This window comes from Dendrobium catenatum, unplaced genomic scaffold (assembly GCF_001605985.2).
Source record: "Dendrobium catenatum unplaced genomic scaffold, ASM160598v2 fragScaff_scaffold_716, whole genome shotgun sequence".
NCBI lineage: Eukaryota > Viridiplantae > Streptophyta > Magnoliopsida > Asparagales > Orchidaceae > Dendrobium > Dendrobium catenatum.
Window position 1 is genome coordinate 22,168,694 of NW_021319178.1, and position 23,335 is coordinate 22,192,028.

The following is a 23,335-nucleotide window of genomic DNA, read 5'->3' on the forward strand; positions in this document are numbered from 1 at the left end:
AGAATTTGATTCTAGAGTTTTCACATCCAGCTTACCAACTTTACAAGTTAAAATCCTTTGTTTAAATAAAAAGAATCTAATTCAAGAATTGTAATTAGATAAGGAAACTTAGTCTTTTCATACTACTAGCATAAAATATATCAAATAGAAAAATAATGTAAAAGTGATGAATGAAGAACCAAGATTTTTCAAAATTAAGTGTTAAACAAATTATGAAACATCATAATTTTTGAAGACTTAAAGATTTACCATAAAGAGAAACTAATTTAGGTTGAGCTCATTTTGTCTTTTAATAGTTTTATGCAAACATTGCACATCATTTATTTTTGATACACTTCGTGCATCTTTTATTTTTGGTGTCATTATGCATATTTTGATTTTGGGCTCATTTTGTGCCTCTTTTGAATTATTACAATTGCTTCCTTTCTAAATCTCTAAGAATTTTAGTTGTAAGGTTATCTTTCAAATAGAAGAGAACAATAACTCACTCTCTTATATAGGGAGGAATAATCTACAAAGTAAACTCGAGCTTTTCTAACATGAATAAAAGCTTGATATATAAAAATAATTAATTTCATTCATTGAATTTGAAGAATATACCCTTGATATAAAAATATGTAATATAGTAAAAAATATTTCATTTCAACTATCTTAATTATAATTTGATTTGGATTTTTAAGCATTCACAAGGAATTATCAAGCAAAGAAAATAAAAATGGGATATGCAAATTCATGAAATTTGATCTTGTTAGTTTAGAATTGTGAGCAATTACTTATTTAACCCTTTTAAGTAAGAGTAGAAGTATGTTTACACAATAAAAAAAGCACAGTTTAGGCCAAGTCAAGTTGTACACTCTAATTCATACAATATGAGTTCATTAATACATTATAATTTTATTCGTACAATGTGAGTTTGTTTGTACAATACGATATAAGTCATACAATACGATCAACAAAAAACATAAATTTTGTAGATTGAAGAATTTTTAAGCAAAGAGCACAGAAATGAGATCTACGAGCATAAAAAAAGTGAAAATACCTTTGAAAGAAAAAACAACCCCCTTTTTTAAGGAAGAAAAAAATTACACAATAAGGACTTGAAAGAAAAATTCCATTTCAAAACAACATACAAATAGACATGCATAGACTTAAAAGTAAATAGTACAAACACAACAAGAACAAAAGAAACTTGTACGGTGATGGATCTTGATCAGAAGGTGGAGGTGGAGGTGGTTGGAAGAACTGGCTAAAAGTGTTATACTACTGTTGGATTGTAGTGAACTGCTATTTAATGTTCCCAAACTGCTCCCTGAACTAACCCATATCATTGTTGTGTTGGAACTGCTGTTGATTTAGGCGAGTCTCCATTCTATAAAAAGTTTGAATCAACTTCTCATATTGGTAGTGTTGAGGAGATGGTGTAGGTATAGGATCAATTACAGGGGCAACTTCTCCCTCATCATCAAAGAGAAAATCTTCAGGCTCCTAATCCTGATGAAATAGCTTTCTAAAAGAGGCATTCAAAAAGATGGTTGGAATGTGATCAAGAGGTTCATGATATCTAATGTTGTATTTTTTTAAACAGTATATATCCTATCACATGTCCTAAGGCAATGTTCTGATTTCTCCTATTGGCTAGGAGTCAAATGCAAGTGATGTTTTGGATGTAGTCAATTAGCATTTAAGCTTCATCCATTTGGGTATTTGACATGTGAAATAGGTCGTAATTGACACTAAGAGAGTCATATTTACTCGTTCTCTAGCTTTAGCTATGATTGAAGTTCTCATAACGTGCTGGATAACCCTAGAATTTGGTTAAGGGCCTGAATCAATGGTTGGTGAAAATTAAGGGCAACATTTTTTAGCAGAAGGTTCATAACACTCTAGTCAAAATTGGATATGGAGTACATGGCTATAGGTTTATTTCTTTGGGTGTTTAGTTGAAGGTGTATTCTTATGTCTTTTTTGGTTATTTCTACATTTTAGTTGAAGGTTTATTCTTATGTCTTTTTTGGTCATAATCGTAGCATCCCCACTAATCCTAAGGTTTGCGAGAAATTCATATAGGATTTTAGAATGGAAGGGATGGGCCAAATTTAGCAGAAATTGAAGTGCAGTTGACTTGAAAAGGTTCATTACAGGGAAGTTATGAGCTTATTGACTCAAAAGTTTGGAGGGTGTGATATTTGCTTCATTGTACTTTTTATAGGCTACTTCATCCATAGCTATCAGAAAATGCCCGTTTGTAGTGCTCTAAGAGGAGAAAACCCCTGGGTTTGATGATTTTGTTTCCCATCGGCCATTGCAAGGATTGGAAATTATGAAGGAGGGATATTAAGAGAGGTGTGAAAAGTTTGAAAGTGGCTGGCTCTTTAAATAGAAAAAAACTTTATATCATACTGTACGATCGTGGGATCAAACGAAACAATCATATGCAATTATTTTGGCCATACATTTCGTTAAAAAGTTGTGTGTGATCGTATCGTACAATCATATATCATACGAGACAATTAGAGACATGGATCTCATCCTGAGGAGTTAAGCTATACAATTATTGATAAAAAATTTTGTACAGTACGTACGAATGTTCGTACAGTACGATAAACAATAAATGTCATACCAAACTAAATTCAATTCATCCCAAATGGAGTTGACATGTTTATTGTACAATATGAAGAGGTGTTTGTATAGTATAATGGTCAATGATATAAGTAATATGGATCGTTTATCAAGCCCATGGTTGTGATCTAAGCAGTGATTTTTAGATCGTACACTATGTGGTTCGTACAATATGATTAAAAAAATTTATTGATTTGTAGAGAAGATAGTGAAATTAAGTAAGGTGGTTTGTGTGATGATCATGACATAATCATATAGAACGAAAATGACAAAACCAAAATAATAAGACCATGAAAAAATAAAATCACAAAAAATCATAAGATAAAAAATACATTCATTAAGAAGCTCATAAATGGTTGATTTTAAGTGATTGGGAAAAAATATTGAGCCCAAAAACCACATGCTCTCACTGGGTCTTTTGTGAGAGCCCTCAAATCTAAAGATCATAGAAGAACAATTTTGGGAGCCTAAGTGAGTTTTGGTCCCTTCTTAAATTTGAATAAATTGTCAAAATGCATATCATGTTGTGATCTCCACACCCAATGTGTTCTGCAATGAATAGTGTAAGTGTGGCTAATGTGTCCTAACTTGCCATATGAATAAGATCTAAAATTATGGAAAGGGTTAACTAACCTATGATAGTTATGATTCCTATTCTTAGGTTTATGAGATGTATAACATGATGGGTGCTTACAATCAGGTTTATTTTAAAAAGCCTTTACTTTTTCTAACAATATTTCCTTAGCACTTTCAATAGCAAAAATTTTAATTTTTAACAAGTGCTCATTGAGATCTAAAATATTAACACATGCTTCTAACTCTTTAAAGGACTTTTCTAAATAAAGATGTAATGATTTTAAAGACTCATGCATTTCAGTTAAAGTAGAATATTTCTTATTCAATTCATCAAACTCATCCAGCAAAGCCATATGATCCTTATCATCATCAGAACCATCTTTTCTATGCATTTTATTTTCTTTTTGTAGAACTAAGCATTTAGTTTTCAAGCTAGCTTGATTCTTTTTCAGTTTCCTGTAATAATCATGAATTTCTTCTAAAATAGCAAGTAATTTATCATATGAAAGTTCACATACCTCATCTTGATCAAACTAATTAAGATAGCTCTTTGGCATTAAGCATAGATTTTTCACTTCCTCTTCTCCTTCTGTTCCAGATGAATTTGAAGCAGAGTTTAGTAAAAAAACTTTTTGAGGTTTTTGCTTGTCCTTATGGAACTTAACTTTTTCTTCAGCATTATCTTTGCTTTGGTTTTGTAATGACAACTTTGGGCCGATTTTGTTGGAATGAAATATTTATAATGACTATTGGGTTTGTCTCTTCGAGTTTATAATGACTATAAGTTTGCTAAAATTGGAGTTCATATGGTCCAAAATTTAATTTTTAAATTTTCCAACTTGAATATGCCTCAAGATTCATGCACGATAAAGATTATTTTTGGTGAACAATTAATTAGTATTGCTAATATTTCTTCAAAAAAATTTGAAAGATTATGGTGTTATTGATAGTTCTTAATAAATGAATATTTTATTACATTTGGATTAGTGATTGTGAATTTACAACTGTGACTGAGTTGTTGACTTTTTAGATTAATGTATTGTAATATTTTTTCCATTGATTACATAATTTTATGATAAATTTACAATTTTAAAGAGATGGTTAAATTTATAACTTTTTGTATTGCATGTCACAATTAAACTCATAAAAAAAATTAAATTTTATCATTTAAATTATAATGATGAGATGCAATCACTGAGTTGAATAAAACTTGGGAGTTCACAAGGCTACTAAGTGGCAAGAGAGCACTACAGAACAAGTCGGTTTACATGTTGAAAGAAAAATCTAATTGTAGTAAATACTACATGGCTAGGCTTGTAGTTAAAAGTTTTCAGTAGAAGGAAGGAGTAGATTTCACTAAAAATATCTCTCTAATGGTGAAGATAACTACAATCAAAGTTTTGCTAAGCATGGTTGCAGTGGAGGATTTACATTTAGCATATATGGATAAAGATAATGGTTATTAATGATGACCTTGATAAATAATTATACATGATGCAATCTCAGGGATATGTGGTCACAGTTAATGAATATCTATTGTGTGGACTTAGGAGTAACTTATATGGGAGGAAGTTGACACCAAGGCAATAATATAGAAGATTTTATAATTTTATGTTAGATAATGGCTACAAAAAGTGCCAAGAATATTACAATTTTTTTTTGAACATTTTGATAGCTATTATATTATTTTATTTTGGTATATATATGACATTTTGGTTATAGGGTCAGATATGAAGTAAATAATATGTCTAAAGGAACTGCTATCAAAGGAGTTTAAATTAAAAAATATGGGTCTAGTAATGAAAATTCTTGATATGAGAATCAGCAGGGTTAGATGTGCTGGTATATTAAAGTTGTCTCGGACAAAATATGATGAAAATGGGATTCAAAGATTTAACATGAGAGAGACAAAGTTAGTTTACACCAAAAATCCGAGGCCAAATTGGTTCAAATGAAGGACCCAAAGCATATTTGGAAGGTTTAAACCAAAAATTGGATGACCAAATGATTTCCAAAAGAGACATGCTTATAGTAAAAATGAGCAATTCGTTGAGACAATTCGAACGAGCCTAAGATGGTTGAATTTTGGTATCATTAAGGAACTCAAATGCTTAATAAACTATTCATAATCAAGAGAATTGATATTTGTCATCCATTGGAATCACTCCCAACTTGTCCTTGATCTTCTCCATATTTAAAAGCCATGTCAATCCCAAAAAAATTATAAATAACCCCTCATTCTTTACATGATGGGAAAGCAAGCAAGGAGAGAGGAAGGAAGGATGGAAGGAAAAGCGGATAGGAAGAAAAACCTTAGATCTCCCTTTCCACCAAGCTCCTCCTCAACCATCATCCTGTCACCAAATGATGTCGAACTTTTGGAAAACTTCTCCTTGGCCACCAACTATCACCGTACTTTTTCCCAACTACTAGATGTCACTAGACTTCTGCCCGATTACCAATGAATGTCAGATTTATGCCTTCTCACTAGTCGTTGATGGACTTCTGCCAATTCACCAGTCGTCACTTGACTTTGGTCTTTTCGACCTCCGTCACCCGGCGATTACGATACTTCTTACAACTGTTTATCATATTATGGTCTTTTTGACCTTCATTACCCTTAAATTATGAAATTTTTGACCTTTATCATTGGACGACTACGGTCTCTCTAACTATTGTAACTCAATTATGGTCCTTCCTACTACCTTCACCCGACTATGATCTTTCTGACCTTTATCATTCGATTACGATCTTTCTTACTATCTTCACTAGCCAATTACATGCCTTCCAACCTCTACTTCTAAAAAACAATCTTTCTATCCTCCTTTGCCAACCGACTACGGTCTCTCTGACCACCGTCACTTGAATACGGTCCTTTAGGCCACCTTCGCCCAACTATGTTCTGTCTGACCACCGTTGCCCACCGACTATGATCTCTTTGATTATCATCTCTTAACAATCGCCTTCCTAATCACTGTCACCTAAATATAAGCTTTTTGACTTCTGTCACCTGCCAACTATGATCTATTTTGAACTTTGTTGCCTAACTATGATTCTTCCAACCTGCATCGCTTGCTGACTATGGTCCTGCCAACCAAATGAATATATCAACACTAATTCTTCAAACTCCCACCATGTAATGCACTTTATATGATGTATATTTACTACATCGAGCAAAGGCCTTCCCCTAAGGAAGGGCCTCATTTATAATTAAATGCAAATACTAGTGTATTCATTTAAACCGGGCAAGGCACCATGATTTTCCCCCTTTTTAATGGTTTTCGCATAAAAATTTTGGTGTCTCATATAAACACTACCCCCCATATCTTTCATCAGTTTGTGTTGGATCTTTGTATAAATATAGAAAGCTAACATTTATATTTCTTTACCATCATGAATATTTTAGGATGTAATAGTTTTGCGTCTTATGTGGGAATGTCGTTTCTGAGTGGGGGAAACTTTTGCTCCAATCCTAGAAGGTCATTCATGTCAACATCCTAACTTTAGTCATTTATTTATATATTTCATGGGGATTATGTGTGGGTTGGGGAAATATTTAATTTCAACTATAGCCAATAAAATTCCTCCAATGCTTTCATCATCTAATTTAATATTGTAGGAAACTATTTTTTCATAAAGCTTATAGCAAATGCAAGGATGCTTCCAATAAATTGTAAGCTTTATACAATTCATAGTTGGACTTTTTCTCCTTAGGCAAGGTCTTAATCTCATCCTAAAAAAATATAGTAACGGTCTAAAGATAGAACATTCTTTACCTTTGATTCAGGATACAAGCGGAATTCATCCCCTCCCAATCTAGGCATAATTAATCCATGGGGGATTAAATCCGACCTCATCCATATAAGTTAATGTTATTAAGCAATTCTTTTGCTAGAAACTCAGATAGGTCAAACATTATAAGAGGATGTCAATCAAATCTTAAAATCTTTAATTCACAAAATATACAATCTTAATTATGTCTCAATCACTAGATGATCAATCTCAAGGGGATTCGATCCGACATAAGTTAACATCATCGAGAAATGCTCTAACACATAACCTCAAATAGGTCATACATCCTTAGCATATTCTCTCAACCTCTTCCATATAGGTTAATGTCATTGACTAATGCTCTGATACATAACTTTGGATATGTAATACATCCTCAGTGGATTCTCTTAGCATTTTTCATACAGGTTAACATCATCGAGCAATTCTCTAACTAACAACTTCGAATAGGTCAAACATCCTTAATAAATTATTTTAAACTCTTTCATATAGGTTAATGTTATCAAGCAGTGCTCTGATAAATAATATCGAATAGGTCAAACATCCTTTATGGATTCCTCTCAACCTCTTAACATCATTAAACAATGCTCTAACAAATAACCCAGGAAGATTCATATATGAGGTAGCCTCGAAGGGAAGCTAATAGTGGATAGGGTCCTCACTAAAAAGACTCCATGAGAGCAAGTGATTGGCAAGGTCATCACTTACTTAAAGACCTAACATTTTAAGAGTCTCAAAAGGCACTGATACACCAAAAACTTTATAGAGCTAAAAATCTCAAAATGTTTAAATAACTAAAAATATTAAAAGGCTAAAAAAACCCTCATAATAGATATATTTTTATGATTATTAAACAACCTTAAAAGGGTAAAAATTATAGAAAGAATAAATTCCTTTATTATCGTTGCTCTAAATAGGGGGAAATAAATCAAAGTATGAAAATTGCATAAGAATTTTTTTTTCTTATTCATTATTTTAAATAAACATCAATCTCATAGAAAAATATCTCAAATAAAAAGAGACGATCAAAAGTATCCCATAATAAAAAATTACATTATCACAAGATCTTCACTTGAAGATATTTTTCTCAGCTCGTTCTCAATATCATCATTACCAGAAATAGAAAGAGAATCCTAGGATGCCTGGCTAGGAATAAGCCTATCAATGGACGGAGGTTTCTTAAAGTCTTATATATCCTTTAATGATAATATATCTATTATGAAAGGCTCTCTTCTCTCATGCAATGAAGGAATGCACACGTCCCTCTTGGATCTTTATGAAGAAATAATCAGCACATAATAAAACTTCTTGCAAACCATTATCAAATTATTAGGCCTTCACTTAATTGGCAACATGAGTATGCCATTAGACTATGCAATCAACATATTGCTTGCTCCCCTTCATCAATATATCCTCTACCTGCCTCCATCAGTATACTATCTCCAATAAAATGAAGCTTCTCTTTCATCAAGGAAAGATTGGAGCAAGCCTTCGAATATTTGGCACTTTTTATATGGTGTTAAAATGCTTCCATTGGCACATTGCTTGGCCACCTCTATCAGGTCGTTCACTAGTATCCTCCAATTATCATGGTTGCCTACTACTCTTAACAGAGTATAATTCAACCACCACAATTATTGGCCCTTCGCTTAATATCCACCGTCGATCCTTCACCAATTATCAGCCATCATCGACCTCTCACTCGGCTATTATTAGCAGTACACCGTCCAATTGTCTCATTCATTTCACCACTCAGTCATTGATCACCGTTGGACTTTCACCTAACCATCCATCACTATCAAATTTCAACCCGCCATCGATCACCATCAAACTTTCACTCAATTATCATCAAAATTATGCTTGTCTATTGAAATCATCAGCTCTCTTTATGGGTGGAAGGCCACTATTGTAAGAAGGTTGGAGGAAGAAAGGAGAAGAAGAAATGTTACAATTTCTCCCCTATCCCTAAGGGAGCTATTTATTGGTGAAAAAGAAGGAAGAATATTCTACAAGAATAAAAAAAAAAATTCTTAAAATATTCTTAGAAAAAATGAAAATTCGAAGATTTATTCATATTTTAAAAAAAGTGTAGTTACTGCAACAACGATACTGTAGCAATGGTACTATAGGAGCAGGTTACTATAGCAGATTGTTACTGTGCTTGATAATTACAGTAGCATCAGGTCTAAGCCCAATTTTTGGCTGGGACGGTCTGATTTGGATGTTTTTGGGGTCCCCAAAAATATTATTTGACAATCCGAGCTCAATTTTGACACATTCAAAACTCAAGGAACCCTCCACATTCAATTTTGAGTAATTTTTAAAGTTTTGGAACATAATATTTTTAATATTTTTTGGTCCAATAAATGTCATAACTTCTCGACATGCTTAATTTATGACTAAGAGTATTTTAATTAGTTCATGGCCCCGAGATGATGTTCATGTTGATGTCCATGGAGTGGTCATGCCTCATAATTACCCAAAAATTATAATTTTACATTGCAGCGATTTAAGGAGATTTGACACATATTTTCAGACTCTACAGACTTTGATCTCTAATAATAAGATGATAATTAATATATATCATGATAAAATTTTACTGATCAAGCATGAATCTCAAGACAATTCACATTGAAAACTTCTAAATTTAAATTTGGGAACATCTTAACTCTTATTTCAACAAACTTATAGTCAAACTAAATGTCTCAAAAAGACAAACCCAATGACACTAAATTTGACCAAATCCAAGGCTAGATGGGTTCAAATCATGGCCACAATGTGCATTTGGAAAGTTCAAACCATGAATTAGATGACCAAACAATTTCCAAAAGTGACATTCTTATAGTCGAATAAAGCGGATCGACGAGACAAATCCAACGAACACACATTTATTGAGTTTTGATATCATTAAGACACTCAAATGCTCGATAAATGATCAATGATCAAGGGAATTGATATCAGCCATCCATTGAAAACACTCTCAACTTGCTCTCAATCTTCTCCCTATTTACTAGCAATGTAATTCCCAAAAAACTATAAATAGTCCCTCTTTCTTCACATGAAAGGAGAGCAAGCAATTAGAGAAGAAGGAAGGAATGAAGGAAGAGAGGACAGGAAGAGACTTCTGGGATCTCTCTTGCCACCAAGCTCCTCCTCAACAACCGCCTGATCACCAATCGTCATCGGAGTTTTGATGGACTTTCGCCTAGCAACCAACTGTGGACAAATTTTTGCCCAACTACCACCTATTACCTAACTTCCACCTAATCACCAACTGATGTCAGATTTATTCCCTATCACCTACCATCGTCAGACTTTTGCCCAGCCACTAGTTGTCACTCGACTATGATCTTTCCAACCTCCATCACCTATCGATTATGGTCCTTTCGACCACCTTTCATCCTACTATGGTCTTTCCCACCTCCGTCTCTCATCGATTACGGTCCTTCTAACTTCTATCCATCAATGACTACGGTCTATTCAATCATTGTGATCCAATTACGATCCTTCTGACCACCTTCACCTGACTAAGGTCTTTCCGACCTCCGCTGTTCTATTATGACCTTTTTACCATCATCACTAGCTGACTACAATCCTTCCAACCTCCATCGCCAGACAACGATCTTTCTAACCACCATTACCCACCAACTATAGTCTCTCAAAACTCCCTCGCTCGATTACGATCCTTCCGACCTCCGTTGCCCATCGACTTTGCTCTCTCTAGCCTCTGTCACCGTCAACTATGATCTCTTTGACTACCACCCTCAAACTAAGATCTCCCCAACTACCATCATCAGATTACGATCTTTCTGACATTCGTCACCTGTCAACTATGTTCTTTTCAACCTTCGTAGCCTGACTATGATCCTTCTAACCTACATTGCTTTCTAACTATGATCATGTCGACCAAATGAATATATCAACACTGATTCTTCGAACTCCCACCATGTAATGCACTTTATATGATGCATATTGTCTACATCGAGCGCCTTCCCCTAAGGAAGGTAATCAAATACAAATAATAATGGATTCTTTTAAATTGAGTAAGGCCCTATAGTTTTTTCTTCTTTTCAATGATTTCCACATAAAAATTTTGATGTCTCTTATGAATACTGCAACCATATCTTTCATCTATTTGTATGTTGAGTCTTCATAAAAAATTAGAACGCTAAAATTTATATTTCTCTACTACTGCAAAATTTCCAGGCACAACAGTACTGTTTATACCTTGCTTCGACTCAAGTGTTATATATGAACCAAACTCAAGGGAAAATCTCTTGGAGTTTATCTCAATTACAAAACATTTACATGAGTTTCTGCAAGAGAAAATACGATGCGTCAGACCAAAAAGAAAGGCAAGCCTAGTGCTGAATACGGACGCAAAGTAAACCCTCGGCCAAATAAGAAAGAAACAGGCCTTTTTTTTTTTTTTTTTGAAGAAAAACAGACCTTTTTTTTTTTGAAGAAATAAGAAACAGATCTTTGATGCTCTAAAAAACCAGGTAACTTCTCTATTGTTCATCCAAGCAGATCGAATGATCAAAATTAACTGATGGACTTAACTAATCCGCCAAATACAACAGTTTTATGATGCCCGGTTGATCCCACTATAACCTCGTCCCCTCAAAGAGTATCCATAGCCACTACTACCATTGTACGAGCTTCGTCCTCGGCCACCACGAAGCCCTCGACCTCCATAAGCAGGAGGTCTATTTCTTTGAAAATTGCCGAAAGTCTGAAAAAGCAAAATAGATCATCATCATGACACGTAGGGATGTACAAGAGATCTGCAAGGACTGTCCAGCATACCTCGGTGTCAATCTTCAACTGCTCCGAATACTTGATCCTACCATTGCTAGTTTGATCGTTAGTGTTGCGTGAAAGGGTATCAAAAAAGTCATCTTTGACATAAACAGGCTTCACAAGAGAGAAAAACAATATTAGTAAGGATTCAAAGCAAAAACTTTGGTGTTGAGTCACAGAGAGAGAAGGGAATAAACGGTAAGGTAGGTAGAGAGGGAAGCCAAAAGCTAAGGTAGGAAGACAGCGAAGAAACGGTATATACCTTGATATCCAGAGATTCAGCAAATTCAGTTTCTTCATCATAATCATCAGCTTCATCATCTTCTACTTCCCTGGTGCTGGAATGGGCTTTGCTTTTACCAAGCTGGCCCCAGACCTCATCCTTGTTGAACTTCTCATTCATTGCAGTGAAATCAAACTCTTCTTTGAACATTTGGACTGGGCGAGAATACTGCAAGAAGATTACATCGAAGAACCAATACTCATTTTATCAGTAAGAAAAAATGCATTTGGAAAGTATGTCACTGCTCAGTGCATGAATGCAGAATGGAGTTTTGAGGGAAAATATCTGCAGAAATTGGGGAAACATACGATATGGAATCAGGGAAAACAGAAGGAAGTTTGACAACTTCCTGAAAATAGTTGAGTCAAAGATTTTATTTGAGATAACTTTCTTATTCATTTCTACAGAAATTATTTTGTGCAAATGTTTCTTAAAAGCAGCAAAAAAATAGCTGTCCTAAATGAAGTCTAAAAATGGTATTTATTAAAACATAAAATAAAAGCTTCAAGACGTTGACAGAAGCCAAAGAAGGCAGGAGTCTAGTTGCTTGTTCACTGTGATACGCAGATATAAATGAAGTAGGCATTTTTGGGAGATTACAAATTTTACAAGGCTTCACTATTACGGAACAAGGTGATGCTTTATAGCTAAGGCTCTTCTCTCCATTACTCTATAAGCTATAAAAGGCCATTTAATAATTTTGATGATTATAAATACATGTTGGTGCGAAGGGGGTAAGGCATAAATAACATCTGTGTGGGCTCCGAAAATTCGGCATCGGCCTCCCCCATCGCTTTTCTTCGGGAGAGTTTAAGGATAAATTTTGGGAAGGCATATAGGTTTGTAGATAAGACACTACCCAGAAATTTCACCCTCATTTAGCGAGGACTTTATGATATGAGTTATGGTTTTCTATAGGCGCAAGCCCCTATAGTTAATCACCTCTCCCGATAACGTGAGAAAACTTTCAATTAAGGCTGGTCGTCAATCAAATACGTATAGATACGTGTTATCTAACATATAGTAACAACATGTGCATGGTATTTGGATTTGATATTTAAAATTGAAAATTTCACCATCTTGCACTTAAACCTGATGGTGGGGGAATGAATGATAGACCCGATCAAGATCCCACGGTTCCGTCGTCCCGAGCCATCGTGGTCCCTGGTCTACTTAGTTAGAGGATGTAGTCGACCCAACCTAACAGAAGGATCCTTGTCGGCAGCCATGGGTTGCTTCGTCCAAAGGTACCTTGTAAAACTGTAGTAGATATTTATCTAAGGGGACAAATTTGAATCCACCTTAGCTAACAGAGGTCTTTGTGTCCTATCGATTATATCTTATTGATTTATATTTCAAAGATTTGATGCACTAAAGAAACGTATTGGCTCTGAAAAAAAACATTATCTCACGATGCCATTTGGTGGAAAAACCACTCGGTTCAGAGGGCCTCGGGTCATAACCATTTAACCTGCAGTGCCATTTGACAGCAAAAGTTTCGGTCAAAAGACACGTACCATTTCCTGACTGGCAGGAGATTATTTGAGAAAGAATCCTAGTGATATTTTCGATTAAGCATTAGCTCTATATGAGCTGAAGTAAATTTCAATTTGTCCACCCGACAAACTATTGTGGAGGGTAGATGTATTTTCTTTAAGTGTTTTATGGTTGGATTTGAATTTAAAATATTTATATTTTTAAAAAATTTTGAGGTAGTTTAAAATATTTGAAATTAACCCGTTCGGTTGAGATTAATGTTTAAAATTGCATAATCGAGTATTGAGATATTTTTCGTTTGTGAGGTGAGGCGTAAGCCTCAAGGCGTTTTGAGGCATAAGCCTCAGAATAAAAAAATTACGTAAACATAAAATGATAAATTTTGTATATACTAATGAGTAAATAATATATAAAATATAAAAATGCTACTTACCACATCTTTGAGGATAAATAGCAATGACATATCACATAAGAACTCATAAGTCATCAACACTATCATCAGTCATCAGCCATCACTAAGGGGGTCTTCATTTGAATCATCATTATGATGAACTGCTCTCTCCTCTTCCTCCTCTCCTATAGAGTCCAATGTCTCCCAATCAGCTCCTTCCTTATTATATATTATCTTCTTCATTCCTAAATATTTTAGAATAATATCATAATGAATAATAGTATAATACATTAATAAAAGTCTAAAAAAAGAAAACTATATGATTTATATATCTTTTTTTTATTTTTTCTTGAGTTGTGGTGGATGTAGATGTTTTAAGATCATCAAAGAAATCAACATTTAAATCTTCATTTTATAATTCAGAAGGCATCACTTCAACTTCATCATCTACAAACCACTCATCATCAGATGTCACATCCTCACAAAGCAAAAGATCTTCATCATCCATTAATCCTTTTTCCTTTATATTCTTATCTCTGAGTCTCCTATTATACATAATGTACACCAGTAAATTCATCCTCAATGTCGACAAGAAATTTCTCTTCTTTGTATTTACTTGGTTGTAGGTACTCTAATTTCTTTTACAGTTAGATGAAGAGCATGTCAAGGCCAAAACGTTCATAGCAAAATGCTGCAATTCTGGAGTCCCATCACCAAATTGAATACACCACTCAACTAATATTTATATAAGAGAATTTAATTAGTGCAAAAAAAATAACTTTTAAATAAATGTTTAAATTTTAAATAAAATACCTGAAGATCGTTTGACAATTATATCATTTGCTTGTTGTAATCCAAAAAAGCCTTCTTTGTTCCTAAAAGGTATCAATTGCATGTCAGCATTTGATCTTTCAGTTGCATCACTTATTAGACGATCTATGTAATGATATAATCTCAACTTTATTTCAGGGTTTGTAAACTTGTTCTCTGCATATTGATACTGAGGGTTTAGATAATAGCAAACTGCATGCAAGTATCATTGAAGCTGTAGCTCCCACCAATCATCAATAATATTCCAAATTTTTCTAAAGTTTCCCTCATTGCCTCATAAGTTGGAGGCAATCATCTCTTTGGCTTCATCTATGGCATTATAGATGAAACCCATTGCAGGCTTCTTCTCAGCATCCACCATCCTTAAAACATAAACTAAATGTCTAGTTGTTGTAATGGCATATAAGACACTGTCAAAATCTATCATTTAAAGCAATCTGTCTAATCTATTTTCCCTCAGCCTTCTTCGCCCAAACACAACTCAACCACTGTATAGATGTGAACATATCCTCTAAAGATTGTCTAGCATCCAGCATGCTCTCTAAGATCACGTAAGCAGTGGCAAATCTTATTGTTGATGGCTTTAGAATTTCTTTTTTTGAAAATTTCCTCACAAGAGTTAAAACCCAAAAGTGATTATAAATAAACATGATTAATTTTGTTGATTTAGTAAGTGCATTTTTATGTTGAGATACCTCTCCAAGTTTATCAAGAATCAGATCTAAGCAAATGTGCGGCACATGGAGTCCAGTACAAGTGTTTCCTCATTTCAATGTAAAAAACCTACAAACAAAAATCTATCTACTTGATTAAATCATCTAATAGCAAGTTATTAATATAGATTCCTGCGTATTGTATGCGTATATTCTGCGCATTGTAAGTATATTTTGTGCGTACGTTATGCGTATTCTTAAAAACATAAAAAAAATTAATTAAAAAAATTATTTTTTCCTTTTAACAATAAAAAATGTCTAACACTAAACCTTAAACGCAAATCCCGAATACTAAAACCCTTTTAAACATCATATTCCTTATTCCTCATATTTAAATATTATCCACCAATATCCCTAAATCCTTTGTACTTGTTCAAAACTTCAAATACCTTTGAATACTACAAAATAAAATCATTATATACATATTGAGTCTAAATTATAATAACAAATTAAATTTTAATGTGGAAAATATATTCCTCATCATTTCAATTTAAATAATCTACAAATATAAATCTATATACTTAATTAAATAATCTAATAGCAAATTATTAATATATATTATTGTGTATTGTATACGTATATTGTGCGCATTGTATGCGTATTTTTGGCGTATGTTATGCGTATTCTTCAAAATATAAAAAAAATATTTAAAATTTTATTTTTCCTTTAAACATTAAAGAATGTCTAACACTAAACCTTAAACGCAAATCCCAAACACTAAAATCATTTTAAACATTATATTCCTTATTCCTCATTCTTAAATACTATCCACAAAGATCCCTAAACCCTTTGTACTTGTTTAAATACATTCAAAACTATAAAATAAAATTATAATAAACACATTGACTCTAAATTGCAATAACAAATTTAATTTCAATATGTAAAACATATTTCTCATCATTTCAACATAAATAACCTACAAACATAAATCTATCTTCTTAATTAAATCATCTAATAGCAATTTATTAATATAGATTATTGCATATTTTATGCGTATATTATGCGCATTTTATGCGTATTTTGTGTGTATGTTATGCATATTCTTAAAAAACATTAAAAAAAAATTTTAAAAAATTATTTTTTTCTTAAAACAAAAAAGAATGTCTAAAACACTTAACCTTAAACGCAAATCCCAAACACTAAAACTCTTTTAAACAATACATTTTGCGTTCTCCTCTATGTATGATCTGCGTATGATCTACGTGATGTATACGTATGATCATTAAATAAATTCTTTTTTCATCAAATCAATATAAATAACATTTATACGTAGAAATAAACTTTATATGTGAAAAACTAAATGGGAAAAATATATTCTTCAATATTCAAAAATAAACCTTTTATAAACAATATGAAAAACTGTTATTTTTTCAATGATTTACGGAAAATTTCATATACAAATTTCGCCCTATATTTTAGCATGTCTTCTTGCTAACTTGTACTATCAGACCAATTGGTGTTTCCTTCAAGACTTATCATTTTCATATAATTACAAACATACATTTCACAACTTATAGAGTTGGTCAGTTTTGGCACACTACTAATGGTAGAAACCTTCAATTTTCTGATATCACTATTAAAATATCCTTTCGTGTTAGAATATAGGTCTTTAATCAGAAAAATACGTAGAGCAATGATTAGTTCTATAAATTTTTAAAAAATTGAATAGTTCATCAGTTTCATCTAACACTTACGATTTTTGGAACAATAAACCTATGCTCTTTGACGTGGTGGGGATTAGTCATAAAATTTTCACCTTTGTTCTTTCAGTAAACCAACCAGAAGAGTCCAGTGCGAGAATTCAATGATTGGATGTAATAAAATATTGTTTGAAGTAATAAAAAGTTTGGTTATATAGTCGATTTGCAATCTGGACAATTTATTCCTTTGTTATTCTGCAAGTGCAAAAAGTAAATATAAGAAATGGAAAACAAATATTAAAATTTAAAACTGGGGTTAAACTGATCAACTGAATTCTAAGTTACTAACCTAATAAACTGGCGAGATGTATAAAATTTATGGTACTTGTAAGGCGTAAGATTACACTTCTCATTTAACAGAAGGGCAAAAATATTTACATGTTCATTCCTAAATAATTATTACTTAATAACTCATTAATGTCATCTCTAAGAAAAATAAAGGTTATCAAAATAAAAGACACTATCATCCCTTCAAAAAAAAAAACATAAAATACACAAAAAATTCACATAGAATATGAATATCATACACATAACATACGCATACTATAAGCAAATTGCATACGCATAACATAAGCATTTCACATGCATAACATACGCATACTATACGCATAATATATGTAAAACCAAAAAAATTATGAGTTTATAATTGTTGTAGTTTTTATCTTTGATTGAACTTCTTCAAGCATTTATACATAAAATTTCTCTTTTCAGAACTCAAACTCAGAATACCTTTGTAATTTACTATTTCATTTGAATAATAAGGAATTATTTGCATGTCAATGACTGGTAATAATTCATTTGGATTTAGGTATGAAATTAGTTATATTTCGGTTGGGATTGGTTCATTTTAGGGGATTGGTCAATGTCTGGATGGGATTGGCTCAGTTTGGGGGATTGGTTTATTGGAGAGAGGGATATCTAATTTCTGTTTCTTATTGGAAGATGAAGAGTAGCTAACAGATTGTTTCTGAGGAAATAATTTGCTCTAATCAATGTAATTATTGAAATTTACCTCAATAACTTCTACTTTTTCAGTTAGATCTTCAAACTTTCTGCTCAGCCTGCCTTCAAATTCAAGAAAGAGTTTTGTGTAGGTTTCTTGGCAGGATTTGATTATTTTTTCTTGGAGAGAATCCAGTGCATCAGCAAAAGAACTAAAATGTGGTTGCTAAGGAGATTGGTGGGGGTCTTGCTAACGAGGTGGGGTATAATGGGAAGATTGGGGGAGATTTGATGGGAGGATATTTCATGAGGGGAATCAGGGGATGGAGAACTGTCTGATGGATATTTCTTGATGTTAACCAAATCAATTTTAGCCTGAAAACTCCCTAGAGGACATCAAAAATTTTATTTTTTCTTAGATTAACAAATAAATTAGTGATCAACTCTGTAATATATACAATATCATCGGCCCATCCTAGAAAATAGGGCCTTTTGTCAGCATGCATAGGAGCATGAATAGAAGTATTTTCTAGAAACTAAATTTGCATAAGATGAAAGAAAATTTTAGCAATTAAAAATTAAATAAAATTTTGAATGAATTTAACAGTTAGCACTTATCACTCACAATTAGTAAAGGTACAAAACCATTGTTGTAACCTGCTGAATTCTTATTTGAAATCTTTGAGGAGGCCTTATTAAACTCTCCAACTTAAAATTCCCTAATCAACCCCGCCTATTTTATTGACAAAAAATCATCTTTATTATTTATTATTCTTTGAAGTAACCGATGAGTTTTAAAGTTGTTAAGTTGAAAAAATAAATTTAAACATAAATATATAATAAACGTTCTTAACATAGTCTGAGGGGGGGTTTGCTTGTTCAACTCCAGTATGTCTGCCTTAATTTTCAAATATGTAACTGATGTATTTGTTAAGAATAGAAAGAATATTTCTTCTCATTTATTTGGCAGATCAATAAGAACGGCCACTTCATGAGCAGTGAAAGGAATAAGCTAACATTTTAGAATAAAGCATTGTTTTAAAACCATCTTGAGATCAGCTCATAAATAAGTGGGACATTTTGCTCAAACCCAAGAAATTAAAAAAATAATATAATCTTTAAACGGTTCAATTTGTCCACGATTTCAGGAGAAATTTGCTGAGCAAAATTATCACAGATTATTTGAAACATCGAAACATATCATCGATAGGTAATAGGACGAACATATATCTAAAAAATCAAGGTTAAAAATATATAAAATAAGTAAAAAAAGATACGCATAAAATACGCACAACATACGCATAGAGTACGCACAACATACACAGAAGTACGCACAATATACGCACAACATACACAGAGTACTCAGTGCTTATGCACAGCGTACACATATCCTACGTGTAGCATTGACACAAACTACTCTATTTTAAAAGTTTGTTAGGGTTTAATTGTTAAAATTTAGTTAGGATTTAGGTTTCAAATTTCAATATAAACCCTAAATACAGAGAAAAAAATGATGACATCAAACATTTAAAAAGTTTCGACAAGAAACGCATACGCATAACGTAAACATAAAATAAGAAGAACTTCAAAATCCTGAACACATACGTATAGCATAAGCATAAAATACGCAGAACTTATAGAGAAAACATGCCAGCAAATTACCTTTCTATTTAGGGGTGACGACATCTGAGAAGGAACTAAGTGAATGCTTGAAATTGCTCCGGAGTGAATGCTTGAAACATATGCCGGAAGTTAAAAATCGAAACGCCGCGTGAACTGTGAAATTTTTCTGTCATTTTACCTTTACCAGGGTTTAAATGTAGATGCCACGTCGACATCTCACTAACCAATCCACGTCGGCAATTGAGGGGTCCGAACTGAACAAAAATATATTTGGTTAGTTTTTTTTTTTAGAGGCAACGCCTCAAAAATGTGAGGCGTGGCGCGCCTCATTAAACTTGAGGCGTAAGCCTCAAAACCTGAACTTATTGCATGGGCTTTGAGGCTTAAAGGGGCCATATTGTGCTGAGGAGCGCCTTTTATTGCGCAATTTTAAACCATGGTTGATATAGGCATTCAACATGGCATCATCAGGGTAAATTTGGGGTCATTCCAATTTTTGTATTTAATGGGAATTCAGGAGCATTTGAAAAGGTAGGATCCCCTCCGGTTGAGATAAACATTCAACACGATCGGGGGTCATTTTCATTAAGAAATTGAACCTTGTCGACTTTGCCAATTTGTCAATAGAGGATCGAGTTTCATAGATTTCATGTTTTTGTCAATGAATTTTTTATGTTAAAGACCTTGAAGGTCTTATATGAACATATAAAATAGATATTCTAGTCGACACCATGATCGTATATCTGTTTGATAGTTCGAGCCTTTCGACTCCTATCAACCCGCATAGAAGGATCGGGCTCGAACTACGTTCATTTATTGACCCGCACAACATCCTTAGACGTCACGTGTATATCCAAGACACTCGCCGAGGCCCATGCGGGTCTTATGATTGTATTTACCATTTTTGCGTACCTATGTATATACAAATGACGGAGCATGTGCGCGGGCATTTTAAGATGTTTGCATGCAATATGAAGGGGTATCTGACTGCATAAGTGATTATTATTGCTGAATGCACGAGGCTTTATTTCAGGCTTTGTTGACGTCTTTTGTCTGCTTATACGAAGGATGTAGATTCGATGGCATGGCGTCGCGCTTCAGCAGCCCATGGTTTTTAATACCAATTTCTTGATTTTGCTTACTAGTGAGTCATAGTGTTGTCACCTGATTTCCACGAGATATCTTATTGTTCTGATGTAAACTCCCTTTTCTCATTCACTGGGAGGTCTTTTTAAGGATATAATTATGTCATCATCATCATCATTTTCTGTTGTTGGCTTAAATAAATAATCAATTATTTCAATCTTAGATGATTGCATTCTTACTATCATCCTATATTTTGAAATCAGTGGCCGTTGCCTTGAAAATAATTTTTTTCAGAGTCTTCAATATACTGAATTTCTAAAAGATATAGTCTCCATAGTTAAGTAATTAGACTTTGAGATAAGTTGAGGTATATGGGTACTCTTGTCGTTCCAGACTTCTTCAATAAGAATAATAGTCTAATCGTCATGGAGCTATTGAAGGAATTTACATTTTCTTGAATGAACTTTGGAGCACAAGGAAGTTTTGTTCTTTTTTTTTGAAAAATTGCTTATAGCAAAATTATTATTACCCAAACTAATTATTACAAGAAGATTCCACCTTCAACAAATCAAGAATTGAAGGGAACTCCACTAGAGAAATCAACCCAAAAGAAAGAAGAGAAATGAGCATAGTTAGCACAAAAATTGGCTAACTTATTACAATCCCTATTGACAAATGAAAAAATAAAATGTTGAAAATTATGAAGAAAATCTAAATCCTTAGGATTTAGGAATTCTTCATGAATCCACTTATTCTTTTTTAAGGCATTTTGAAAGATATTGATAACATTAAGGTTATCTCCTTCAATCACAATACCTTTGGCATCAAGCATCCAATCTTTGATATGATCCCTCAAAGATAGAATAGCTAAAAGTTCCATTTGCGCAATATCCCAATGAATAGTATGAAATCCAAAAGCAGCTAAACCTCTACCTTTACAGTCTCTGAAAATACCTCCAATGCCAGTACTATTGTTGAGAAAAATAGAAGCATCCACGTTCACTTTGATCCAACCCGGAGGAGGAGGAAGCCAAGAGGATTTAGACAGCTTAAAAAGCTGATTGGCATCCCAGTTCTCACGGATTAAGCCATTTTTAAATGAAGAAATAGATTGGATAACAGCTCTGTAAGCTATGACATAGCAGCTATCATCACATCCACCATGAACCAATTGGTTTCTACTATTCCAGCAGTAGAAAATAACAGAGCAAATAAGATTTCCTAAAAAAGGATTGCTGTTAGCCAACCTGCTTAAAACTTGATAACAGTCCTCCACCGAATTAAACTCTGGAGTACCGAAATTCCATTCCTCCAGTAATTTGAAAACCTTCTTTATAAAAAAACATCTTATAACAATATGGTCTGTATTTTCTGTATCCGAACAGCCTCTAGGACATTCTTCATGATTTATTAACCTCCTGTAAGAGAGCATAGCAAACGTAGGAATGGCATTTTTACTAATTCTCCACCAGAACATATCAATTTTTGGTTTTAACTTTAATTTCTTCCTCCATTTATAATTAACGTCTTCGCTGAAAGCATTACACTTCTTCTCATAGATAATAGCTGCAACCGATTTCCCAGAGATCTTTTTGATACATTCCATTTTGTCTTCAATTTGGCTCGAATGAATCGGAATAGATATGATTAAATCAATCAGGAATTTGCCAAAACAAGTTTTTAATTTGTCATTGTCCCAACAGCCTTTTTTGATGAAATCAGATACTTGGCTGTAATTATTTTCAATAATAGAGACAAATGTAGGCCATTTATCTAGAGTTTTATCAAGAATCCATATATCTTTAAAAGTATCAACATAATCTCCATTTGAAATACTCCATCTAAGCACCGGAAATAAATATTCAGCACCATTCTGAATTATCTTCCATGTCGAGGATGGATTGTTGCGATTTATACCATTCCATAATACATTCCCATATCTAGCTCTTAATACTCTATTTAAAAGAGTATCTGGATTCATGATGAAATTGAGAGCATGTTTAGCTCTCAATGGTCCCAATTTCTCAACTAAGGATTACACTCCATAACCACCTTTATCTTTAGGCTTACACATATTACTCCATGAAACAAAATGCATTCCATAATTACCATCACTCTTATTCCATAGAAAATCTCTACACATACATTCCACTTTGTATAAAATACTCAAAGGAATCAAAGAGTGACTAGCTTGATAAGTAGCTAGCGAGAGAACAGAGGCTTTGATTAAGGTGACTTTGCCCGCAAGAGAAATAAACATTGTTCCCCAAATGTTCAATTTGGCTGCAGATTTCTCAATAATTTTGTTGAAATCCGCTTTTACTAATCTTCTAAGAGCAATTTTAACTCCCAGGTAATCCAGTTCTTTTACCATCTTCATTTTGGTGATTTTGAGTAAAGCTTTACAATCCTTTCTTTTAACAGATTTACTGAAAATGACCGCTGATTTGTTAAAATTTATCTTCTGTCCAGATGCAACCTC

At 33.2% G+C, this 23,335-nt stretch overlaps 1 protein-coding gene across 3 annotated transcripts in view; it reads right to left on the minus strand.

The window, feature by feature from the left end:
• Positions 1–11,139: 11,139 nt before the first annotated feature.
• The window catches only part of LOC110101077 (protein decapping 5), a 56,635-nt gene continuing 44,439 nt past the window's right edge, over positions 11,140–23,335 (minus strand). For all 3 annotated transcript variants that reach the window (XM_028696189.1, XM_028696188.1, XM_028696187.1), the window contains 4 exons: positions 12,050–12,238; positions 11,794–11,901; positions 11,434–11,719; positions 11,140–11,401 (listed from right to left, as the gene is read on the minus strand). In XM_028696189.1, coding sequence (XP_028552022.1) covers positions 11,570–11,719; positions 11,794–11,901; positions 12,050–12,238 — 447 coding nt within the window. In that variant the 3' untranslated portion in view covers positions 11,140–11,401; positions 11,434–11,569. The remainder of the gene's footprint in view (positions 11,402–11,433; positions 11,720–11,793; positions 11,902–12,049; positions 12,239–23,335) is intronic.